The sequence below is a fragment of the Scatophagus argus genome, chromosome 7 (assembly GCF_020382885.2).
Source record: "Scatophagus argus isolate fScaArg1 chromosome 7, fScaArg1.pri, whole genome shotgun sequence".
NCBI lineage: Eukaryota > Metazoa > Chordata > Actinopteri > Scatophagidae > Scatophagus > Scatophagus argus.
Window position 1 is genome coordinate 6,586,314 of NC_058499.1, and position 22,544 is coordinate 6,608,857.

The window sequence follows — 22,544 nt, forward strand, 5'->3', positions numbered from 1 at the left end:
TCTTTAACTTAAGACATGTGTGCACTACATAAAACCCTGGTCCACACTGAGCATCTGAAATCTCGAGGATATACAGTATGAGCTGCGTGATCTGTAACAATATATCAGGTTCTGCTTTTCTGCTCACTGATAAGGAGCTCAAGGAAAATGTGTGTCAGTCTGACAAAGACATCACCGAGTGTTATGGCTCAACAAAGCTTGTGAGTGATTCTCTGTAAAGCCAAGGGGCATCCAGTGTCCAGATCCTTGTTAACCCAACGTAACGCTTCAAATCCAGCCCCAAGATTCCCAAGACGCTGTGTATCTGTGTGGTGTGTGCGTTTTGTTCAATAACACAGAGGAAGAGTTTGATCTTTGTGGTGCATTCAGGTACTGGTGTCTTTATCATGTTCATGAGTCAATGTGAACAATAGTCTGACAGGTCACGTGATCACAAGTTGACATTTGTTGACATTTTAAACATTTTTTTGTTTATTTTCTAAACATGATACTTATATCAAAATTTAAGAAAAAATTGCAGATGAAAAGAAAAAGAAACAAGGCAGCATCTATTTTGTCAGTCATCTGTCGACATCTGAAACTCATTCAACTTTTGTGTATTTGACTTCCCACGTCAAAAATATGACCTCAATGTTCAGAGGCAGCCCAAAGTTTCTTCACCATCATGACGATGCAGATTCACCTCTTTCTGATCCTCCGACTAGTCTGAGTTTGAACTGAGGCAAGTATAATCTGATTTTGAATCACACTGAGGTACCATCTCCTCTGTCAGACAGCTGAGCTGTTTTACCTTTTCCCCTGTCGGGTTCTTGTCTCCTAATGGGCCATTGAGACACCGCTCAGCCTCCTCTCATCTCTTCATCACCCTTTTCGTCTTCATCCCTGGCTCATGTAATTCCTCTATTTGTCTTCATCCCTGAGGCCTAGTGACCCTTCCCGAACCGCCATTCCCTGCTTCCCTAACAGCCTGCGAGGGAATTCATCCAATTACAATCATCAGCGTGCAATTGGCTGATTAGATCACAGTGGGCAGGCTGGCTGTGTAACAATTTAGCAGAGCCAGCTCAAATCGGATTCCCTCGGCACTTCAAAGGCGTGAGACAATCCGTTAGGACAGGGCCACCGGCGCTAAGGGGCGAGGAGGAAGGCGGGAGGAGCAGGGCAGCCAGCGGCCGGCAGGGGTGTGTGCTGGAAATTCAATCTAGAATGCCATAGCTTTGGAGGCGGGCCAGCCGCCTGTCACCATCACCATGCCAACCTGCGCCTCAGCACACCCCCCAAGTCACGACCTACCGCACGGCTGCGTCACTGCGGCACGATCAAACAGGCTCTTCCCATCTTTTACTATGGCGTAAATTAAGTTATCATATTTTCAGATGTGTTGAGGATTTCATTTAGCTTATTTTCATTGCCAAGAGCATCCTTGCTGCTTTTTCTCCGCTATGGGTGTTGAAATGCCCAGCTGTTTTGTAGAATTTCTGCGTTTTGTCATGGATGCCTTGAGAATTGTAGGACCCCCTTAGGATACAATAAGATGAACGGACTGAGAGGGGACAGTGTTATGAGCTTGTTTTCCTCTGGCGGGAGGTTGCACATGTTATAACTGTTGACTCCACCAGACTCTGACATGAATCAAGAGAGTAATATTTCACTGATGAAGGACTTGTTGGTTACATGCCAGCCACTATTTCTCCTGCCATCCCATATCTCTTGTTCACACTGTCAGTGTCCCTATTTCTATCTCTTGCTCTTTAATGCTCTCTTTTTCTTTATGATATATGACAGGACTGCTCATCCCCTCCTTCCCCTTACCCCTGAATCAAATGCCACAGCTCGACCAGCTGCTTTTTCCAAGGACTGGAGAAGACAACTTCCAAAATGGTGTTGCTCACTGATGTCTTTTATCTATTCACAATAAATAATGTGGCAGTTAAACATGAGAGAAGGGTAATGTCATACATACAAAGCCATCTGGTGGGTGGCATGAGACTGCAAGGTGGCACTTTGAACTTGACATTTACAGTCTTTGGCACTCTGAACCACTATTTACTATTACACACACACATATAAATATATATTTTATATATATATATATATATACAGTACTGTGCAAAAGTTCTCAGCAGGTGTGAAAAAATGCTGTAAACTACAAATGCTTAAAAATGGAACTGTTAATAGTTTATTTTCATCAGTTAACAACATGCAATGAATGAACAGAAGAGAAATCTAAAATCAAATCAATATTAGGTTTGACCATTCTTTGCCTTCAAAACAGCATCAGTTCTTCTAGGCACACTTGCACACATATTTTGAAGGAACTCGGCTGGTAGGGTGTTCCAAACATCTTCCAACATTATCTTTCACAGTGATAAAGACGATGGTCTGACATTCTTCCCTGAGGCAGCATTGCGGGTCTGCACCATCAGAATCCAGTCACCGGGACTTGCACAAAGCAACAGTAGTTTAAGGATCCGTGGGCTGGATGTGTGTGCTGTTTGGTACACGAATGACTCAGATGCTACTGAAGCAGCACTGCCAGTCCCCAGGTATTGGAGAGGTGACAGACGTGCCTTGACTCGGACAATCTCCCAAGGCACTCTCGTGACTCTGAGTCAGTACTGTATTATATCCTTTATACTGCAAAATATGAGGAGTTTATGGGGCGTCCCGGTAGCTCACATGGTAGAGCGCACACACAAAGGCAACCCCACCCCCCTACCTACAGGCCTACAGGCCTACAGGTGCAGCTCAAACTTCACTTAAATTGTGCCACGTATATTGCACAAACAGTATTGTTGTCACCACGATGCCTGTTCATCCAATTCTTCCAACTGGATGTGTTTAAGTCCTGTGCTTTGGATACATTTAGTATGACTGAGAAGAATTTTGAGGGCTAATTACTAAACTGCAGAAGGGCAGCAAAAATATAAGCACAATACTTTTGTCTCTGTTCACATTTTTCATAAGTTGAATTACAAAATTTTTAGGCACACAAAAGACGAGTGATCACTTATCCTTTGCCAAGATAATCCATCCACCTGACAAGTGTTTCATATGAAGATGCTGATTAAACTACACGATTGTTGCACAGATGTGCCTTAGGCTGGTCACAATAAAAAGGTCACTACAAAATGTGTAGGAATAGCAAGGTGGCCAGATCAACTGAGATGAAAAATGGACACATTAAATTTCAGCCTTGTGCTATTTCTATGTGCCTCTCTCTCTTCCAGCCTCTTTTTGACACCCCTTTTTTATTTTGCATTTTCCCACTGTTGTCAACATTTACACATTTCCCTTCATTTCTCAGTCTGCATCTTGAGTTGACTTTGACACCATGCTTTACTCCCTCATCTGCCTTCAGTGTGTCATGGTGAGTTGGGGATGTTGTGTTTGTGAGTGCGTGTATGTTTTTTGGGGGGGCTTATCTATAAATAAATATACGGGGGAAGAGGAGGGCGAGACTCCATCTCATAGCACAGAGACAGGTGCCTGGGCTCACATTTCCCGAGTGAAAGATCATGCCTGCCACTCTCTTCAAGGCTGTTGTCTCTCTCTCTCTCTCTCTCACACACACACACACACACATAAATACACCCATCCCTGATGCATACTGAGCAGCAATGCTTTCTTTGGTGGCATATCAACCACCAATCAGGTCATGGGAGCAAAGACTTTCCATTCATTCTAGCTCTAAATCACAATTAAGGTCCTTTAACTCCAATGCCTAAGCTATTCCTACACAGTGAACACTGCTAGGCCATTAACAGCCAACAGGTGCTACAAAACATTAACAACAGTATTCACTGTACTCTCACCTTACTTCCACGACTTGGGGAGGATTATAAGCTCTGATGATACAAAACATACCACACACAGTATCAGACAGCGCTTTGCAATCATAAAAATGGGTTTTGATCGAAATGAGCTTGTCAGATGAAATGAATAGAAAAGAATGAAAATGAACTTACAGGAATGGGATGGAGCTAAAAGTGAAAACTGAATGGAAGTGGAATGATCTGATCTGGATTTCTCTAAGGAGACTTCCAAAAATTCCAAAATTGTTTTACCCAGAACTTGACGAGAAAGAAAGCGTTGTGCGGCCCTTTGTCAAACAGCTCCTTCAGGCCTCCTTTCTTCTCTGGGAACTTGTCATAGATCTGCCTGATGTCCACCGACTCCAGATAGGCGTCGCTGTAGCTCGGGTTGGACTGGCCAATGTGCACAAACAGGTGCTTGTTGAACTGCAGAGACAAAAGTGCATATCAGGAGGTGAACAGAGCCAAAAATGACAAGTGTCCAGTTTGCTGAGTTTCCATTAATGCCAAGAGCACCATCAGGCGGCCCAGGACATCTGTCACATCGAGCCTGCTGTTCCATTGAATCATACTTATTGTAGTATCCCATCACCTGTCTCAGGGGTCCCACCCTTTTCCACCTAATCACACCATTCACGATCATGTGAGGTGCCCGTGTGTATATTCCTTGTGTGTTAATATAGATTATTCTGTCATACCCTTAACACACCTAAACCAAAACCAAAAAACTATTAAATATCCAGTATTTATATTCCAGTAGTACAATATTCAGTATTTTCCAAGACATGGCAGCATAGCTATTTTCATGATGCTGGCACTATTCTATTTCATAGTTTGGTGCAGCTTGTTCTATGTATATAAGATGATTCCATTTTGAATCAGCTAATTTTCAATACAAAAAAACCTTTTTGTTTTTTGTCCAGTTGGAGTTTTGTCACCAAAGCAGGCATGAATGCCTTGTGTTGTATGAGATCTTTTTATCAGATGACAAAGCAGATTTGAGAAAAGAAAACAGAGAAAAAGAGAACAAAACACTGGTGTGGACTGGTGACGTTTTATATGTAAAAATACATATAAAATAAAACTTTGTGTAAAAAGAAAAAGAAAACATTTAGATTATCTCCTGTTTTGTCTACTCACAGTCTCTGGGTCCTGAGGTTGCTCCAGGAAGGCGGAGAACTCCAGCATTCGCAGTTTGGAGCTGGCAATACTTCTACCCTGCCAAGGGGGGGCACCGGGAGACATCGACAGCCCTGCTGTGCTTTCATAACCTGCAGACAATAGGGCAGTGAGTGAGTAAATGTGTGGTTTGGGCACAACAAATTCAAAACCTTTGACATTGACCCGTGATTTGCAACTATTTCTCTTAGCTTTTTGCAAGCTCTTCATCACGAGCCAGTTTGTCACATCATTTTGACAGCATGACAGCCTTCTGTCAACACAGCAGAGGAGAAAGAGCACCCACCTGTTATGGGGGTCGGGCCGGACGCTTGCATGGCGTAACTCTGCTGGGAGAAGGGCTTAATGCTGGAGAGATGAGACAGACAGGACGGGGAGAGGCATGTTATGCACCGTCTCAACCTCACGACCCCATCTCACATACTAATTGGGCCGTCTGACCTCTAAATGCGCTGGGGGCAGAGTGGCTTGCTGAATGTCAGACAGCTGAAGCTTATAATTGCACTGATATGTATGAATTTGTTCTGAGATTCGGTCTCTGACTGAAAGTTATCCGATGGTTATTAAGCTAATCATATGAGACATTACTGACGGATACTGTAGCACTACAGGGCAGAAAGAATAACCACTCACTCTTCATGGCCTCCTGGCTGTCCTGGAAGAGCCCCGTGCCAAAACTGTGGGGAAAAAAAGAAAAGAGTGCAAACTCTATCACAAAAAAATACACCTTGAGACTAACTCTCATCAATTGGTTGTGTTGTGTTCGGGCTTATTTCAAAACAGAAGAGCTGAAGTGTTACTTATGTAAAAAAAAAATGAAAGTCACGCTTGCATCCTACCAAAAAGAAGAAACTTGTTCTTTCTCGAAGAGAACTTTAACTCTGAAGTAACTTAAGCCAAAACTTTTGTGGCCAAACAACAGGTTTATGAATCAAAAATGTGACCAACTGTTGAGGTCTCAAATATCTTGAATTCAAATTTAATTTACAAAAAGGAACAGCAGTCGCAAGATAAAACTAATTAACATCCAGGAAAAGAATGGACATGTATCAGTACACAGCATGAGGACAAATACTGCTAACTGGCAGGAAGTAGCAAACCTTAAACCAAAGACTTTGTCATGAAAGTAGGTAATCCTTTTAATAAATGCAGCAACGACTTAGCCTTTCAGTTTATTCTGGATAAAGCAATGTGGGGGACACTAGTCAGGGACTCACCCCACCAGTAGTGGGGTAAGCCGGCCTCGACAGGCCCTGGAGAGCCATCTTGTTCTGGAACGCCGTGGGTGAGATGATCTGTGCTGAGGACATGGTGGCCATACTCTGCAGGGCCTTGTCTTTGGCAGCCTGATCCTGTGGACAGGCAAAGAGAGGGGGAGTGAGACAACAGACAGCTAGGGAGGGAGAGCACTCCATTTAAGTCGGCACCCCACTTCACTGGTAACATAAGCAGAGCCCTAAAAGGGGAAATGAAGGGCTGAGACCAGCTTGCATCATCGGTGAATCCATGCCAGGCAGAGAGCTGAAGAGAAGGTGATATTACAGTCAAGGGCCTTTGGGTCAAGAGTTAAGTTTATTGCTTTGGCAGGGGCAAGCCAGTGATGACAACTAGCTTCTGTTGGAGGTCATACTGGAAGACAAGGCAGGCAACAGGGTGATATATTAATATTCCAATAATTTTACTGAAATAACTAAATGCTAATGCAATTAAAATAAGTTTAAAATAGCCAGATAGCTTCAAACTTGTACTTCCTGTGCTGCACTGTAAATTGATACATCACTTGTTTTTGAATCCACTCCTTCAGCAGTTTCCAAACCACAGTGGACTTCAAGCACTTGCCGCCCAGCCCTAATGGGCAAGGCCACAGGGTGCATTCTTCTTCCCAGAACTGGCAAACACAAGGGCATAGCTGAAATATGGGGGGTACATGTGGTAGGGATCTCAGTTACACCAAAGACGCATTTAAAAAGGCCTGTCACAGGGGCCAACCCTGTGACCGATGCCGGGCCTGCCAACTGAACCCTCATGGCTGCCGTCCAAAGTGAGGGAGAGTCCTGTTGCCGGCTGCGGCTGCGAGTATGTGGGTCCATGTGGATGAGAAATGTAAACTGACGAAGTACTGGGGGGACAGGGATGTGTAAGCTCTCAGCGTACCGCACAGGAAAACCTTTGAGGTACTTAATCAAATGCAATACCAGGAAGGAATAATGCAGGGATTAATTTGTTTCCTGACGATTCGGCGTTTGGTTCATCTTGTTCGTAATCGTGCGCACTAAGCCTCGGGGTTGTGGAAAATATGTTCACATTTCATCGAAATGTGTCAGCATCCGGTATAAAATTAGCATCACTTAGAGTGTGCAATTAAAATAGCCAATAGTTTTTGCCTTTGGGTAAATGGAATGTGAAAACATGGCATTCATGGATGTTGGAATAACTTTAATACAACCTGAAACTCCATTAAAAGAGAGAATAATACAGGGTAATAATGTTTTCATCTTCTTTCCATCTGCTGCTGTGCAATCTGATTAAAGTCATAATAATGCAGACACCTTGGTCTGGTTACAATCTTAAAACCCACTATGAGTCAACCTTAGATTAAACATGAATCACCCTTAACTTAGCTAAGACTACTTTTTCCTGGTGTTGAGGAAAGAGTAAAGTTGTTTAATAAAATCTGCAGCAGGTTTCAGACACATTAATATTTTCAGTTACTGGTTTGATTAAATCTATTTTTTTCCCCAATGAAGTGCATGAAACAAAACCAATACTTAAATCTTCCAAAACATTGAGCAAATGTAAATAACAAAAAGCAGTTGACTCACGTAGCGTACCTTCAGCTTCACCTGGATCTCCCTGGCCTTCCGTCGGGCAAGAACCTGGATGTGACTAGATACCTGAAAGGCAGAACGCAGAGGAGACAGCAGAGTTGAGCAATGCATTTATTTATATGTTTCCAGCTAAAATGGGTTAACTACAGCAGGCAGTTAAAGTGAAAACATCCTGGGTTCAGATAGATCTTAGGGACTTAAGCCCTTGAACCCTGTGTGTTCACATGGATTCCTCCAGGTACTTCACAGTCCAAAAATATGCAAGTGAATTTGAGAGTCTAAACTGGCTGAAGGTGTGAGTGTGAATATATTAGTGCAGCAGCCTGACCGTGGTGTACTCTAGCCAGGACCCCAGTGACTACGTACAAGACAAGCAGGTTAAGAGAGTGGAGCTCAAAGGGAATTAACCACAGACAGATGTCGAGTATGGGTCAGTATGTATGAGCAACCTTCATTTTATTCTTCAAGCATCTCTTCATCATAAAAATAATAAGCGAATCTGTTTGTCTGTCAACGTTGTGGTTTAAATGAAATGAAATTAAAGTTAAGTTAAGTTAAAATTCAGTTTGGATAATCTTAATCTTCATCAGAAGATTCCACAAAAATTCCATTCAAGTCCATCATATTGGGACGGAGGCAGAATTCTCAGAGGTGGATATCTCAAAAGTGATGCACATAAAAACAAAACTCTGTCCATGGCTCACTGCCACCAAAGCCAAAAAAGAGAAGAGTATGTCTTCTTGCATTATGGATGAACTGCCAAAAGCTACACGTTTTCCATGTTTCCCTTCTAATGTTGCAGGGTGAAAAACCATGTGAAACAACTTTGTTAACACAATACAAATCTATAGCCTGCTATATGTCAAGAAACAAATTATTAATTAACAGTTTGGTTTCTGTTAGGTTCAGGAAGGTCCTGCAGACAATGTGAGCAGCACCACCAATAACCACAACAAAGACGTCAACTAGCTTACTTGTGTTGGACCAGCAGGTGTCCCTCTACCCCTTACAACCTGTCCCACCATCTATCTCTGATACCTCACTGGCCCCCTTCATCTCCACTCATCTCTTTTCATTCCCACATTGACTCTGCCAGATGACTTAGCAGGGACCCTTTCTCTCCACATCCATCACTGCCCATATATCAGTCCTTCCATATCAGATACCATAGTGAGGATAGAGTTCCAAATCCCCTGACCATCCTGCCTCAAGCCTTCACCCAGATCACCATATTACCCAGCTTCTTTCCCCGTCTAACAAGCATCAGATCCACGAGGTGGTGAAGAAACAACACCGACACATGATCTTATAGCATCTGTGCATTGGGCCCTGGCCCTAAATCAATCATCATCTCCAGCCCTCCATGTTGGGGGGAGTCAAATGGGATGTGAGGGGTGTGGGGGTGTACCCAGGATGATGGGGCATCACTCAGCAGGAGAGGACTTTCTATAGGACTCCAAAAATAGGAACTGCTTCAAATGGCATTTGCAGAGAACTTACCTGCTTCCTGGTCCGCGTCTTCCCTGTGCGAAGTTTGATGTACCGTGCAATCAACTCGTTTCGTCCTGTAAGCGACCAGAAAACATCATTTTAGTTTAGACAAAAATTAGTGCTCATTTCCACATACCGGAACAGGGCCGGAGCTTTCAGCCACATTTCAACTAAATTCAAACTCAACATAATTTTAAATTATCTGCTATATCCTAGGACCTCCCTTAAAAAAAACAATCCAATAAGTCTGAAGATATTATACAAGGTGATACAACACCCACATTCAGCCATAATCAGATTAACAAAATAACAGAGTATAAATCTTGTGCTCTTGAACTGAAAGGGTGGTGTTGATGAGGAGCATGTTCTAGGTGTGGAGGAATTAAAATATTCACCAGAGATAGCTATGCCAAAACCAGAAAGCATGAGAGGGAGGAATGAGGAAATGTATATACACCGTGTTTCTGTGCATATACTTCAAAAAGTACTTATGTGCTGCAGTCACTGAAGTCACTTTATAATGAACAAGAGTAACCACTTAGAATGCGTTTGTATTCATGTCAGTGTGCACGCATATTTGGAAGAGTCTGCATGCATGCGCATATAGACGAGCGTGCAGACACGCACGTCCAAAGCAAGAGTCGAGACCGTCAAGTCTATCAACACTGAAGACTGCAAATGTAAGTATATCTCTAAGTGTATACATCTGTGGGAGAACTTACATCAGTCTCAGTATGGCCCCTCTGAGCACACACTGAGCTTAAATCTCGAAAGCCAGTGTGTGTCTGTGCACTGCCACTGCTGACAGACGGGTCACATTGGCAGAGCAGGTGGAGGCTGCAGCCATGCGATCCTCAGACCGGACTCAGGACAGACACGGCACAGGCCAGTGACCAAAGGAGAGGCCCAGTCTGATGAGGCAGCCGGGCAGCTGGTGTGTGTGTCAATGTTTATAGAATATGCTTTTATACACGCCCGTAAATCTTGGGCTTGTTCCCCCCTCTGCTCACATCCACAGTCTCCAGTTACAGTGGAGTGCAATGGTCATATATTTCTCCATCTTCTCCAAAAGTAAACCTCTAGTTTAATGGCTAAGACTGTAAAAACACTCAAAAAGACATGTATGGGAACATTTTTTGAAGCGCAATTCTTGCAGTGAGGTTTCACTGTAAATGAAACAATATGGCTTCTGTATTACTGCCACACAAGTCCATGTGAGGTATCATGGGCTGTAGAAAAGCTAGTAGCTATTACACAATTAGCACACATAATTATTTTGCAGACAGTGATGAAACAGTTAGTGACACGAGTTCCATTAGTTCAGTGACACATCAGAAACAATTTCAATAATAACCAGACACACTCGTTGCAGCTTCCCAAATGTGACTATTTGCATTAATACCATTATCAAAGTATCTTTAAGTTTTAGACTGTTGGCTGCACAAAACAATCAATTTACTGTGGTAAGGGAAACTGTAATGACCACTTTTTACGTCTCTTGTGGTCCAATGGATCTCAGAAGCAGATTGAAAATAAATAAAAATAAAAATAATCATTAGTTAGAGAAGAGAAGGTACAGAATGACACACACAAGATCAGTTACACACATGATTCGTACACTCAGGAGATCACACACAGATGTTTGCTAGAGTTTGCACCACCTCTTAAACACGGCCATTTTTCCCTTGGCACCACGTCTCCGTGTGAATTAGCACACGATCAGTCACGACACACAACCTGGTACAAACCACACGTCACATTTTCCCTTGCATAGTGACGCTCAGTGACCCCTAACAGTGAAAAGAAGAAAACTAAAACCTGGCTGAACCTCCAACAGAAATTTCGTCAGCCAATAAAAGTGATCAGATTTTGTGTGGAATGCAAAACAGAGTTTCTTCCCGGCGCTCAAGTGAACGTGGCCATCCTTGTCCCTGTAGTCTGTTCGGAGAAGAATTTTCTCTGAATGTTTTTTGATAGCATTTGTGCTTTGTTGCCAAGTTGCCAACAGAAACAGCTTTAATTTTCCTTGCTGGGTATAAACAAACTGGTAACCTATCAGCCACATGTCTACCTGTACTGTAACTGCAGTGCACAACCTTTTCAAGATAACTGGAGATGGATGTCCCAATGAAAACGCATGTGATTTCTGTGAGTTCTGAAGCTGATCAGTATGACTGTTGAATTTATAACCAAGAAAAAAGAAAAGAAAAGGCTATAAACACTGTTTTGGGGCACTCGGCATGCATGTGTGCAGGACTGTGGAAGGCAACATTGATACAGAGCAGTTTATCCTGGTTAAGCAACATAAACTTTTAAAAATGTTCACATTACACAACAGAGTGACATAATCTGTGAATGAATCAGTGTTGATTTGGGCAAAAGAGGAAAAAGTAGTCGATCTGAGCTCTTTCAGGCCCCTGAAACAGACAGACAAGCACACACTCACACACACACACACACCAGCTGTAGAACTACCTTTGTGTGAGGCTTTTGTGGACTAAACCCTTCTCTCAAAAGCTGTCTACTCCAGTTAATACACACACACCCACACACACCCACACACACACACATACACACACTTCAGCCCGAGTTGCAGTCCATCTCAATCTTATTTTCTTTCAGAGCTGTAACTCCTCAACCGTTTAGTGTTTATAGGGAGGTGCACCCGCCAGTCGATTGTTTGAGCCCCTAAATGCATATTTCTTTAATTCCCCAGGGATTAAGATAGTGCTCCACATTTCCTTGCAATCAAACTCTTGAAAAGATGAACAGAGAGCTTTGTCAAAGTCCTCACAGTACTCGACCTCAAATGAACATTAAGTTACATGTATCAAGTTCCTCACATTACAGCAGCAAGTTCTTCCAGTTCTCAGCAATTTATCGTCTGGAAACTTCAGTCAGTGTACAGTAAGATGTACACTGTGCATCCAATCCAACAGGGATTTACAAAGCAGCAGACACAGGCATGTGAGCATGTCTCCACTGATGAATTCAGAAAAACAGACCATCTTTTCACTTTGGTAGGAAGACACTTTTGAAACTCTGCTATGGACTTGTAAGTCCTTCCTGGGCGCTAGCTGTTGTCAAACTTGTTAAACCTGAAAACCACAGTAATTCAAATACAAGCATGAGAGACACTGAGATGAGAAGTTCTCCTGTGAATATACCAACACGTCTCTGACATTAAACAGTTTTCCATCTCAGGACTAATGTTTGAAAAGGTATTTGACCAATAACAAAACAACTGCTTTATCAATATGGTGGCATCCCATTCAAAATTAGCCACGTGTGTCTTGCAAGCGTCATTACTGGGCTTCATGTTCTTGTATCAGATGCCCTGCCACTCCTACTGTGAGTCCTTGGGGAAGGGCCCCATCAAAAATACCCTCCAACACACCCATGAGATCAGAGAGGGGACTCAGTCACACTGCGATGAGATCATGAAATCCAACAGGAGTAGCTTAGAAAACCCTTGCCAGGAGAGTCAGTAGGAACATTATACCATCACCCACTGGTCCACAGTTTCATGTTGTTTATCACACTGCCTGCAGTCTCAGACATCTCTGGGGGGGGGGGTCTGATTCTAGAAAAATAGTTCTTAAGGGAACAAAAAGTGACCGACCACAGCAGCAGGAAAGTCAAGAGCGTCCCAGAGTTCAGGGGATATCGTTGGGTCACGCAACTGAGGAAACATCATTTGTGAGTTCATGGAGATTATTTCTGCTGCTGTTAGATATCAGCTAAGTTTCCAGTCTCTGCTTCAGATTACACAATATTTAGAGTTGGCTTCAGCCAGCAATAGAACTGTCCTTGATCTGACGCAGACCATGGTATATAATTTGCCCTTTTCTCATAGACCTACTTTGCATTGTGGGGCACTAAAATGTTCTCCGAGCCTAGAAAGGTCAAAGAAATGTATATCGTAAAACTTTTACACCACGAGTAGTTAACTTGCAATAACGTTAAACCGGTGGAGAAATCTCAGTCTCATCAAAATATTTAACTAAAGCTAGTTAACATTCATCATAGGTTATACCCAAGTAATTCCATGATTGTACACGTGAAAAGATAAACATAAGAGGGACATCTTATAGGTCACATATGCCGCCTTGCTTGGATTCACTGGTTTATTCAGCTTCCTGTTGAGAGGTGGAGGAGGCATGATCCGAAATCTGTAACAATAAGAGTCGTGCCAACATCGGAATAACACCTGTGCACGTTTACATGTTCAAGTCTTAAGAACACCCATATAAAATACAATGCATATAAAAACAACTTTTCATTTGTATAATGAAAAATGATCTGACTACTGGAGCTATAGTAAGCCCAAAAGGCCTTAGAAACGCCATTTCACCAGTTTTCCTTCCGGCTCACATCTCCTCGCCCTCAGGCCTGCTGGCAGAGGTCAGGTAGAGGTGGACAGGGTTAGTGAAGGCAGCCTACAGAGTCCTTTCCAAACTGAACCCACGTGCCCGGCTGGTTGTAAATCTGCCCTCATCACTGGCCTGGTCTGGTCTGCTCTTGTCAGTGTTTCTGTCTCAGCCCAGTGCATTCCTGACATTCCCGTGCACTGACTGATCCAGACCAGGTCCTGCATCTGCTGCTCTACCATCATCACCCCATGGGTTCAATCCATGTTTGCGTGTAGACAGCAACATGCTCATGAACATGATCTAATTACTTCCTGTGATAGGGTTGTCCACTGGAAGAGTTTATCATCAGGCCGCAAAGTATATTATCAAACAAAAACTCAATTAGCACCTTGAACGATAAGGCCATCTCTGAAGAACAACGTTGCTCCTTGTACATGTGTGGCTGTGAGCCACAATGTTCACACAGTTTAAACTATGAAATTTAAGTCTGAGTAACTAAATCTGGTGAGTGTGTGTGCATGTGTATGTTTGTGCCTGTATGCCTAACTACACAAACTGCCATCCTCACATCTGCCAGCCATACGTTCTCCCTAAACAGCACATATGCCCCACAGTGTCTGCTCAGGAAAACAAAGGTCACATTTAGGCTGCAGGAATGTCTTGGTTGGGTGTCATTTCCCCTCCGACAGGGCCTGGATGCAGCCTGCTGAGATCTGAAAGGACTGAGCCTCGATACCAACAACAACAACCTGGTTTAATTTTGCAGTTTTGATCGATTAAGAAATTCATTGCCCTCCAACAGCATATAAGTGCAATGAGTGACTGTTAACATAGCCATGTGGAACAGGGAGAACAAGTGAGGAAATTGTTTAAACTCATCATGAGAGTGTATGTGACATGACAGCAGGACACAAGCAGTAGTTTAAAGTCAAAGAGGTCGGTGGGCCTCAAGCTAACACAAACTAATGTTTTCATGTGACAAATAAGAAAACTCACTTTCCCCCTTTAATACATCTGGTATTCTTTTCAGATGTATCAAGTTATTATCCACAAAGTATTTTTGAAATCATGGAGACTCACAGACACACAAATAATGCAGGAAAAACTGATCTGCTTGGTACAAAATATAAAGTAGGTAAAACGGAGACGGAGTTGAATGCTTGTAGTAGGCGCACAGAAGGTTGGCTGTGCAATACGTAAAGTAACTCTATTATTGTTATTATTATTATTATTACCTCAATTGGTGAGTTGTTGTCCCGACCAAATCTGGAGTTTGCTCAGAGTGTAATATATCTGACGGGGAAGTAAAGTTAACAGATGTCATGTTATATTAACACAAGCTGGCACAAGTGTCTCCGCAATTACAGAGATTTATGCAGGAGATGGTTTGAGTGAGGCTCAATGTAAGTTAATCGCACAGACGTATCAACAGATGTCTGACCCGTTTGGATCATTCTAACTTCCACCTTGCTTATCTGAGATGCTAGATAAAGTGACGGTGACTCCTCTCTGCCACTCTCACCGTGTCCTCTTATTTACACTGTGAGATACAGAGAAGTACAGACAGAAACAGAGTGACTGAGATGGAGGGAGCCGAGTCTACATTGCAAAAGTTCATATTCAGCAGGAGGGGGAGGAGGGAGTTCCTCGAAAACCCTCCAGAGAGCATCAAATCCCACGAGAGTCTGAAGGTCAGTGTCAGGATTAAATTGTGGTAGGTTTAGGTTCATCTTCCTGCTCATGTGACAACACCCCAACACTCAACACACAGGAAGGCTCCTGCAAAAACAGCACACAGCAGTCCCCCCCACCAGCAGTGTAACACAAACCACTAATGCTCATACAAGTGAAAAAGGCTGGAAAGCTTTGTTTACATTAACCATACAAGAGTAACTATTAAGTTTTGGGCTTGTGAACATGCTTGTTTCTTCTTTCTTCAGTTAACCATGGATGCCAAACTTATTTAGTTGAATACTGGACTCCAGGCAGACTAGAAATTACTTTGTGCAGCAATGCAAAGTGTCTTAATGCAAAGGGGGAGAATGAGAACTTTGTTTTAAACAACTCTTGTGGCCATTTGTGAGTTTGTGAGGTACACTTGAATGCAACATGAAGTCCGTCTCAGCGCTTTGCCATACAAAACAATGTAGATTTCAGAGTTTACGAGTGCTTTGTTAGGTGTTAATTTGACAAAAGCCGCACTGGCAACCACAATCAGCCAAAATGAGATGGAAAATACTGGCATATCAGACATATGTAAAAATCCAATTTCTTGCATCTTGACAAAGAATAAGTAAATAAGATTATATGACCACATATTTGGTGCAAGCTTATGATAGTCAACAGGTTCTATATCGTACATATTGTCTAGAATTAGCTAAACATACTGCAGAAGTCCAAGTCTGAGGCGTAGTTACAGGAGGAAACAGAGGCCCCAGAGGTTTCTTCAAAAGGTCAACAGATCAAGGTCACTAGTGAACTTCTCACTTTACTGCCATAGTTTGTACCCGGGTGAGAACTCGCTGTTATTGTCACTGACCTTTACATCACATTCTTAATGAGAATGACTTGAGATGAAAACATATTTGCATCGCCTGACAAAAACCCACATTGGGTTGACATGTTGCACAAGCAGATCCTAGTGGGCGCATGATTCATAGTGTGGCCATTCTTTGTTCTGTACTGACAAAAATATATTTCACTGCTGAGGGAAAGTTTGTTGACTTTATCCACTCTTGTAACAAAACAGGCAATTCTTTTTTTCACAGGGGCAGGACCCCTCAAAATGTGAGAAAAGTGGTCCTCTCACAGATGTCAGGAAATCGAGTGTGACGAAACCAAACAGCTGCATAAAAAATGATGTGATGCATGATTTAATGCTGAGAAATTAAAAAAATATATAGTCAAAACACATCGTAAAAACAAACACAATTGCAAAAGCTGCACATAAGTTAATAAGGAAGTTATATGGCAATAAATAAAGAAGGAGGATGATCATATTTCCACTGCCACATTCTTCTATTGAGAGCTGTCAGCACACTGGTTTCCACTGCACTACAAGTTTTGGACTGTTTTTCCATTATTGCAGCATGAGGCCTTCGGTCAGACCACAGGGCACGTCTCTTGCTGAGAGCCACACAAGGCAGGAAATGTTTTCCTTGGCAGATGCATGTCGAATTACCGCTGGAGCACATAACCGCCACAATATCCGTGACACCGTCCCTAATAAGCGAGCTAATACGTTTGTTGAGTAATGGGCGCGAGGGCCAGCGCCATGCACATCGTTATGGGAAGAAAATGTAGTGAATGTAAGTGGAATATGGGGTCAAAACATTCCATTCAATTTAAGAATTTACAATGGATAGAAGCACACATTCCTTCTGTTTCACTGCTTGGAGACTCAATATCATATTGTCTAACAAAGAATGGCATTCATTCCTCAGAGGGGAATTCAACCTAAAATTCAGAGTATGTCGCTCTCGGCCAACAGGCAGTTATTCTGCTAGTCTGTTTTGTCTATGCATCCATATTTAGCCCATGCAAGGAGACTAAATAACATTTCTTAAACTATCAAGTCATCACTTCACCATTTCATGTATGCCATTAAAGATATTCTCAGCTGATATTTGATTTAGCTACCTGATTTAAGACCACCCATCAGCGCTTTAACAACATTAACAACACTAAAGACCTTCAAAGTGGCTTTGCATTGATTGTGGTCGCTTGAATGACTTGAGTTGTTGGCCAGCTGTGACCCCAGGGATGGTGATAAAAGGGGAGGACAGGGGAGCTGCAGGGCCTGTAAGGGAAGGGCTGGTTGGGCTGTTCAGGGGGAACTAGGGGCGCAACGGGCCACGCACGGGCTCAGTCTTGCCTCATTTCTTGAGTCATAAATCTGGATTTGCCACAAGGCTGTTGAACTCAGAGAGCAGCTGGAGGTGAACTGAAACTCAGACGGACCAACTGACTTTTTGTTTGTCCATAAAGGACAAAGACAGAGAGGTAGTCTGAACAAAGAGATATGAGGGAGGTAAATCACAGAAATAGCAGGGAGCAGAGGTGGCAAGCACAAAAACACAACGTCGAGCTTTCTCACTCTGAAACACAAACACGCATATATATACCCACACACACACACACTGAGGACAGGTGTGAGAGAGTTTTGCTGGGCCCTGAGGCCATGCAAGACACCATTGCCCACCTTGGTGTTTATTTGTCCACCCGTCCTCCTCCCCTCCAGGCGCTCAAAGGGTAAACGTCTATTCTGGTTTAGGGTTACAGCCGAGCTGCCTTGAACCCCCGGGCTCCCGAGTGCACATGCCATTCCTGGCGGGCCAACGCGCTCCCTGGCGCGCATCACCTGCCCCTGACCCCCACAGGGAGGAAGGGGCACCTCAGTGCCTGTCTTGCCAAAAACCCCACCGTCACCACCTTTACCCATCCAGCCCCCTATCCCCGTGACACAGAGTGAGCCACCTGCCTCTCTCCTCTCTGCCCCCTTCCAACTATTATGGCAGGCTTTATAAGGGTTTAAGTGCTGATCAGAGGGTGGCCATGACCTCAATAGGTGGCTAAGCTAGGCTAGGCGAAGCTAACAGTTAAAGGAGCTGTGTGGCACAGTGACAGAACAAGGCGATGACAGAGGCTGTATGACAGCGCCACTACCTCCCTCCGCCTGTTTTCAAATATCAAACAGTCAGGCAAGAGGGCACACTATTGCCAAGCCATCTGTTACTAAACATCTTTCAGAGAGATGTCGAATGTCACCTCACCTTCTCAACAATCGTTTGGCACCCAAAGATTCACAGATGAAAGAACTACAGTAATGTTTTTTTTTGCTGCTCCAAACCTCAAATTATTATTTTAGGACTAAATGAAAGGGGGAAAAGCGTACAAGGAGTCAATAATTTGCTGGCAGACTGCATGAACAATTGATATTTAATAAGAGTTAGCATGGAAAAACCCTTAAAGTTTACTTTATGCATCAACACAAAGTTAACATCCATTTAAATACAAGCAGTGCACTCTGGGTAGGAAGTGAGAATTATCCCCATCCCCCTGAACCTGTTTGGGGTGAGCGATTTGAGGCTAATTTTGGTAACGCGAACATATTGAAGGTCTCTCCACAACCACTGCTAGAAATACAAAGGGACAAAGGTCTACTTCAAATGACTTACCCTACTCTACGCTTTACTTTTAATTAATTTGTAATTGTTAGGGGTCTTGAATGATTGTATAGGAATGCAGCTTTGCTTTTTTATTTAGGTGGAGACATTGTGTTTTTCGGAACATGTCAAAGTATTGTTTACATTCTCATTAAATATCGTTGCTTCTGACAGAAGATGCACAAACTGAAGTCAGCATTAGAGGCATTACTGAGTATGTATGCGCAGAAGAATGAGCGATTAGAGAATTTGCACCTGTTTCTGACATATCATGCCATCATACTGTACATGAAGTGACCAAGTAGAGCTGACAGCTGTACAGGAAACAGGAGTGATGTGAAACATGAACACGAGGAGCGGTGGTGGACGGGTTTGTGTGTGTGTGTGTGGGAGAGACTATGAAACAAATGTCTGTCTGTACGTGATAATACTGTTTCACTGTGGGTTCTGTAGTAGTAGTATTTGTAGGCTCACAGCTTTTCACCTTTTTAGTGAAGTCCATCTAAAATAATTATTTTATGTCAAATGAACCTTCAACTTATAACTGTGCAGTCGACATCATCAGTGTCTTTTAAATCCCTTCTTAAAAGCGTTTTATAAAAAAGTATTGTTTGAATATTAAATATCATTTCACTTTTGCACGATTTTAACTTTATTTTAGCCTGTGCTGTTCTGTTTTGATCTTTTTTTTTGTTTGTTTATATAACCAGTTGCTTCTGTTATGCACTTTGTAACCTTATTAAGTGCTATACAAATAAAGTTTGTAATATTTTTATGGGTAATAAATATAATGACATATTCACCTTAACACTAAGGTTTACAGCAAATTTGTTTGGGTCAAATATGACATAATGTATTTAATAAATTTCTCTAATGTAATTCTACAGCAAAGCAAGTGCTCTGAGGAAAATAGTGTATGTGAGATAAAGATAAATTCCTAGGGTTAAAAAAAAGTCATTTGCAAAAATTTTAATGATGAGATTTGGAGCATGTGGTCAAAGTAGGAGCTCTTCAGCGAGGTGCAGCTAGCGCTTTGCAGCAAGCAACTGCACCTTATTGACAAGTTACTGCTATACAGACAACAAAGTGACACTGATTCATCCACACAAAATAGTTGGAGCTGAAAACTTGCGATGTAGTGACTACTTGCAGGGACAGCTGGTGAACTCCTGCAGCTGGTGAGCTAAGTGTGCTAGTGTTAGTCAGTTAGCAATTAGGCTAACCCCCAGTGCTTCTCTCCGTGTGCTTCCCATATTGGCATTTAGTTCAACATAGTGCACCATTTCACCCAGTAAAGTTCTTTAAGAGGGAAGATAGAGCTTTTCAAGCTCTAAAAACTTGCTCAGGTTAGCAAATAATCAGCTTCTCTTGGTCATTAATGGCACAGTAAGCCCTCCATCCCTTCAAAGGCCTGCATTGTCAGGATGGTTTGCAATTGGTCAACAGTATATTTGTGTGAAAGTTCATCAAGTTTGAACTACACAGAATATTCATGTTGCCTCCTCGGCTGGATCCTCTGATTGCAGCGATTCCATTTAACTTTGTCACAACATTTTACCTTTTTGAAATTATTGCGTGTCTGCATGTTGTTGTCCATTGCTTTTTCTTGATAAACATTATAGTCCACGTCCACATGTGATATTTTGAGGTCTCATTTGTTTGCCTGCTGATCAGCTACTCTCAGATAGATTCAAAGTATATCCATTGTCAGCAAAATGAAGAGTTCATTTCCTGCTTACTGGTGTTTAAGCCAAATCAAATCTAACTTGACTCCAAGTCGTATGATTCCACATCAGGAAACTGAATAAAACTCTTACAAATAAAAAAAAAATGCTAATTTTGTCAGTATAAAAACCAGTAATCAGCCAGTTATTATTAGATATTATGGTAAAAAATTGTATTGATGATAAACTGATAATGATAATAAGACGCTCCTTGGATGCAGAGGAGCACTTCCTCGATCTTGATCTGCATGTAAGTTGATATTCAGGTATCATGTGTATGAACTCATTCACCAAAAAGGTGCATGATAGAGTGACGATAAAACTGGGCGTACCGTACATCTTGCCCTCATCAGAGAGGATGATCTTCCTGCGGCCACAGGGTGGGTAGATGGCCAGGGCCTCCTGGAAGCTCTGCTCGATGTCTGGGCTCCACACGCCCTCCGCATCATTCTCCAGGGGTTTGTCGAGTGCGTCCCCCAGCTCCTCGCTCCCACCCCTGGGGGAGGGAGCCGGCACCCACTCCGCAGACGTGGTGGGATGACGGAAAGGGGACCACAGAGCAGAGGGTGGGGGAGTCTGGGTTGGTGGTGATGAAGGCAGGAAGGCTGTAGGGAGAGAGAGCCTTCCTGTATGAAATCCACAGATGTGATGGTAGTCTGGATATGGCAGGGCAGTCCTGAGAAAGCAAGAAAAGACAGGATAAAATTAACACGAGGGGATGTTTTTCAAATCCATTTATTCAAGTAACATTTTGCAAGGACTTTACAGTTTGTGAATAAATCAGTGATCAGACGTAACAACAATATTATTTCTGCCAAGTGCAAACCAGAGAAGAGCATCAAATTCTCACATTAAAGAAGCTTGAAGCAACAAACAAACAATGAACTGAAATGTAATTTATAATTAATCAGGAAGCTTTAGAAAAAGATTTTTACAGAAACTTTTGATTCAATTACAAAATGTAAGCTCCACAGGAAAGCAGAAAACATTTGCAGACAACATGATCAGTCAAGTTAAATTAAAACTCACAACTGTCTTCACTGTTAAAGTCTGTAAAATTGAAGCCACTGAGGCCAAGTGACATCACGACATCAGTTTCAACTGATGTAGCTGCTACATTAAGACGGTCACATCAAGCACGTAGTGGAGTGAAATACACGATCATATCAGCACAACAGCTGCTAATCCCGACTTGGAGAGACCATCTCAGATCCTTAATCAGGTTAGAGAAAACAAATAAAACAACACCCAGTGTTGAAACCACAGCCATTTCTACAAGTGAGGACACACATTAATGTGGGATCACCGTCCTCAGACACACTTAGATACACATGCCAAGGAGGATCATGCCAGGATATTAAGGCCAGGAGGCTTTTTAGGTTGCCCATTTCTTCACCAGGACCACAGTTGACTGTTTCATTAAACTTAGAGATCCTCAGCAGAAATTCTAATCAATGTGTGAAATTCTAATCAGTGTTTCCTCATTGTTGTGTGTGTGTGTGTGTGGGGGGGGGGGGTATCACAATAACCAGACGGTACATCACCTCTTTGAAAGAAGGCCAGCGATGGCATGATGATGTTCGACTTGCGAAACATCTGTCAACAGATTCATATCCTGTTTTCTCTACATACCGATTTGTTTACAATGTGCACTCAGTGCTCATACATTTGGGTGAAGTGTATGACACAGATGTGGGCTCCACCTCTTCCTCTCGGCGGACATGTCACAGAAAAATGGAAACGGATGGTGGGACGCGGCGAAGAGAGAAAAACTCCCAAACTCATGAGTCAATACAAACAGAGCTTTTTGTTTGTCATTGGCTGTTTTCCTACCACCATGAAACTAAGAGGCCTTCGTGTCCATTTATGGTGACAAAAAGAAAAGCGCTGACCATTACGTCAGCTATAATCCCAAATGTGAGTGTGTGTGTGTGTGTGTGTGTGTATATGTGTTACGTGTGGAGGCAGT

The 22,544-nt window shown here is 42.7% G+C and overlaps 1 protein-coding gene across 4 annotated transcripts in view; it reads right to left on the reverse strand.

Moving 5' to 3' along the window:
- Window positions 1–22,511, reverse strand: part of LOC124062541 (transcriptional enhancer factor TEF-3-like) — a 28,785-nt gene extending 6,274 nt beyond the window's left edge. Inside the window, exons 1-9 of one of the 4 annotated variants that reach the window (XM_046395375.1) lie at window positions 22,120–22,511; window positions 20,908–21,251; window positions 9,323–9,387; window positions 7,826–7,888; window positions 6,212–6,346; window positions 5,628–5,671; window positions 5,281–5,342; window positions 4,956–5,086; window positions 4,068–4,241 (exon numbers count right to left, since the gene is read on the reverse strand). In XM_046395375.1, coding sequence (XP_046251331.1) covers window positions 4,068–4,241; window positions 4,956–5,086; window positions 5,281–5,342; window positions 5,628–5,671; window positions 6,212–6,346; window positions 7,826–7,888; window positions 9,323–9,387; window positions 20,908–21,251; window positions 22,120–22,187 — 1,086 coding nt within the window. In that variant the 5' untranslated portion in view covers window positions 22,188–22,511. Of the gene's footprint in view, window positions 1–4,067; window positions 4,242–4,955; window positions 5,087–5,280; window positions 5,343–5,627; window positions 5,672–6,211; window positions 6,347–7,816; window positions 7,889–9,322; window positions 9,388–20,907; window positions 21,252–22,119 lie in introns of those variants that run through there. The other 3 variants (XM_046395374.1, XM_046395378.1, XM_046395377.1) reach the window with 3 other exon arrangements.
- Between the last annotated feature and the right edge of the window lie 33 nt (window positions 22,512–22,544).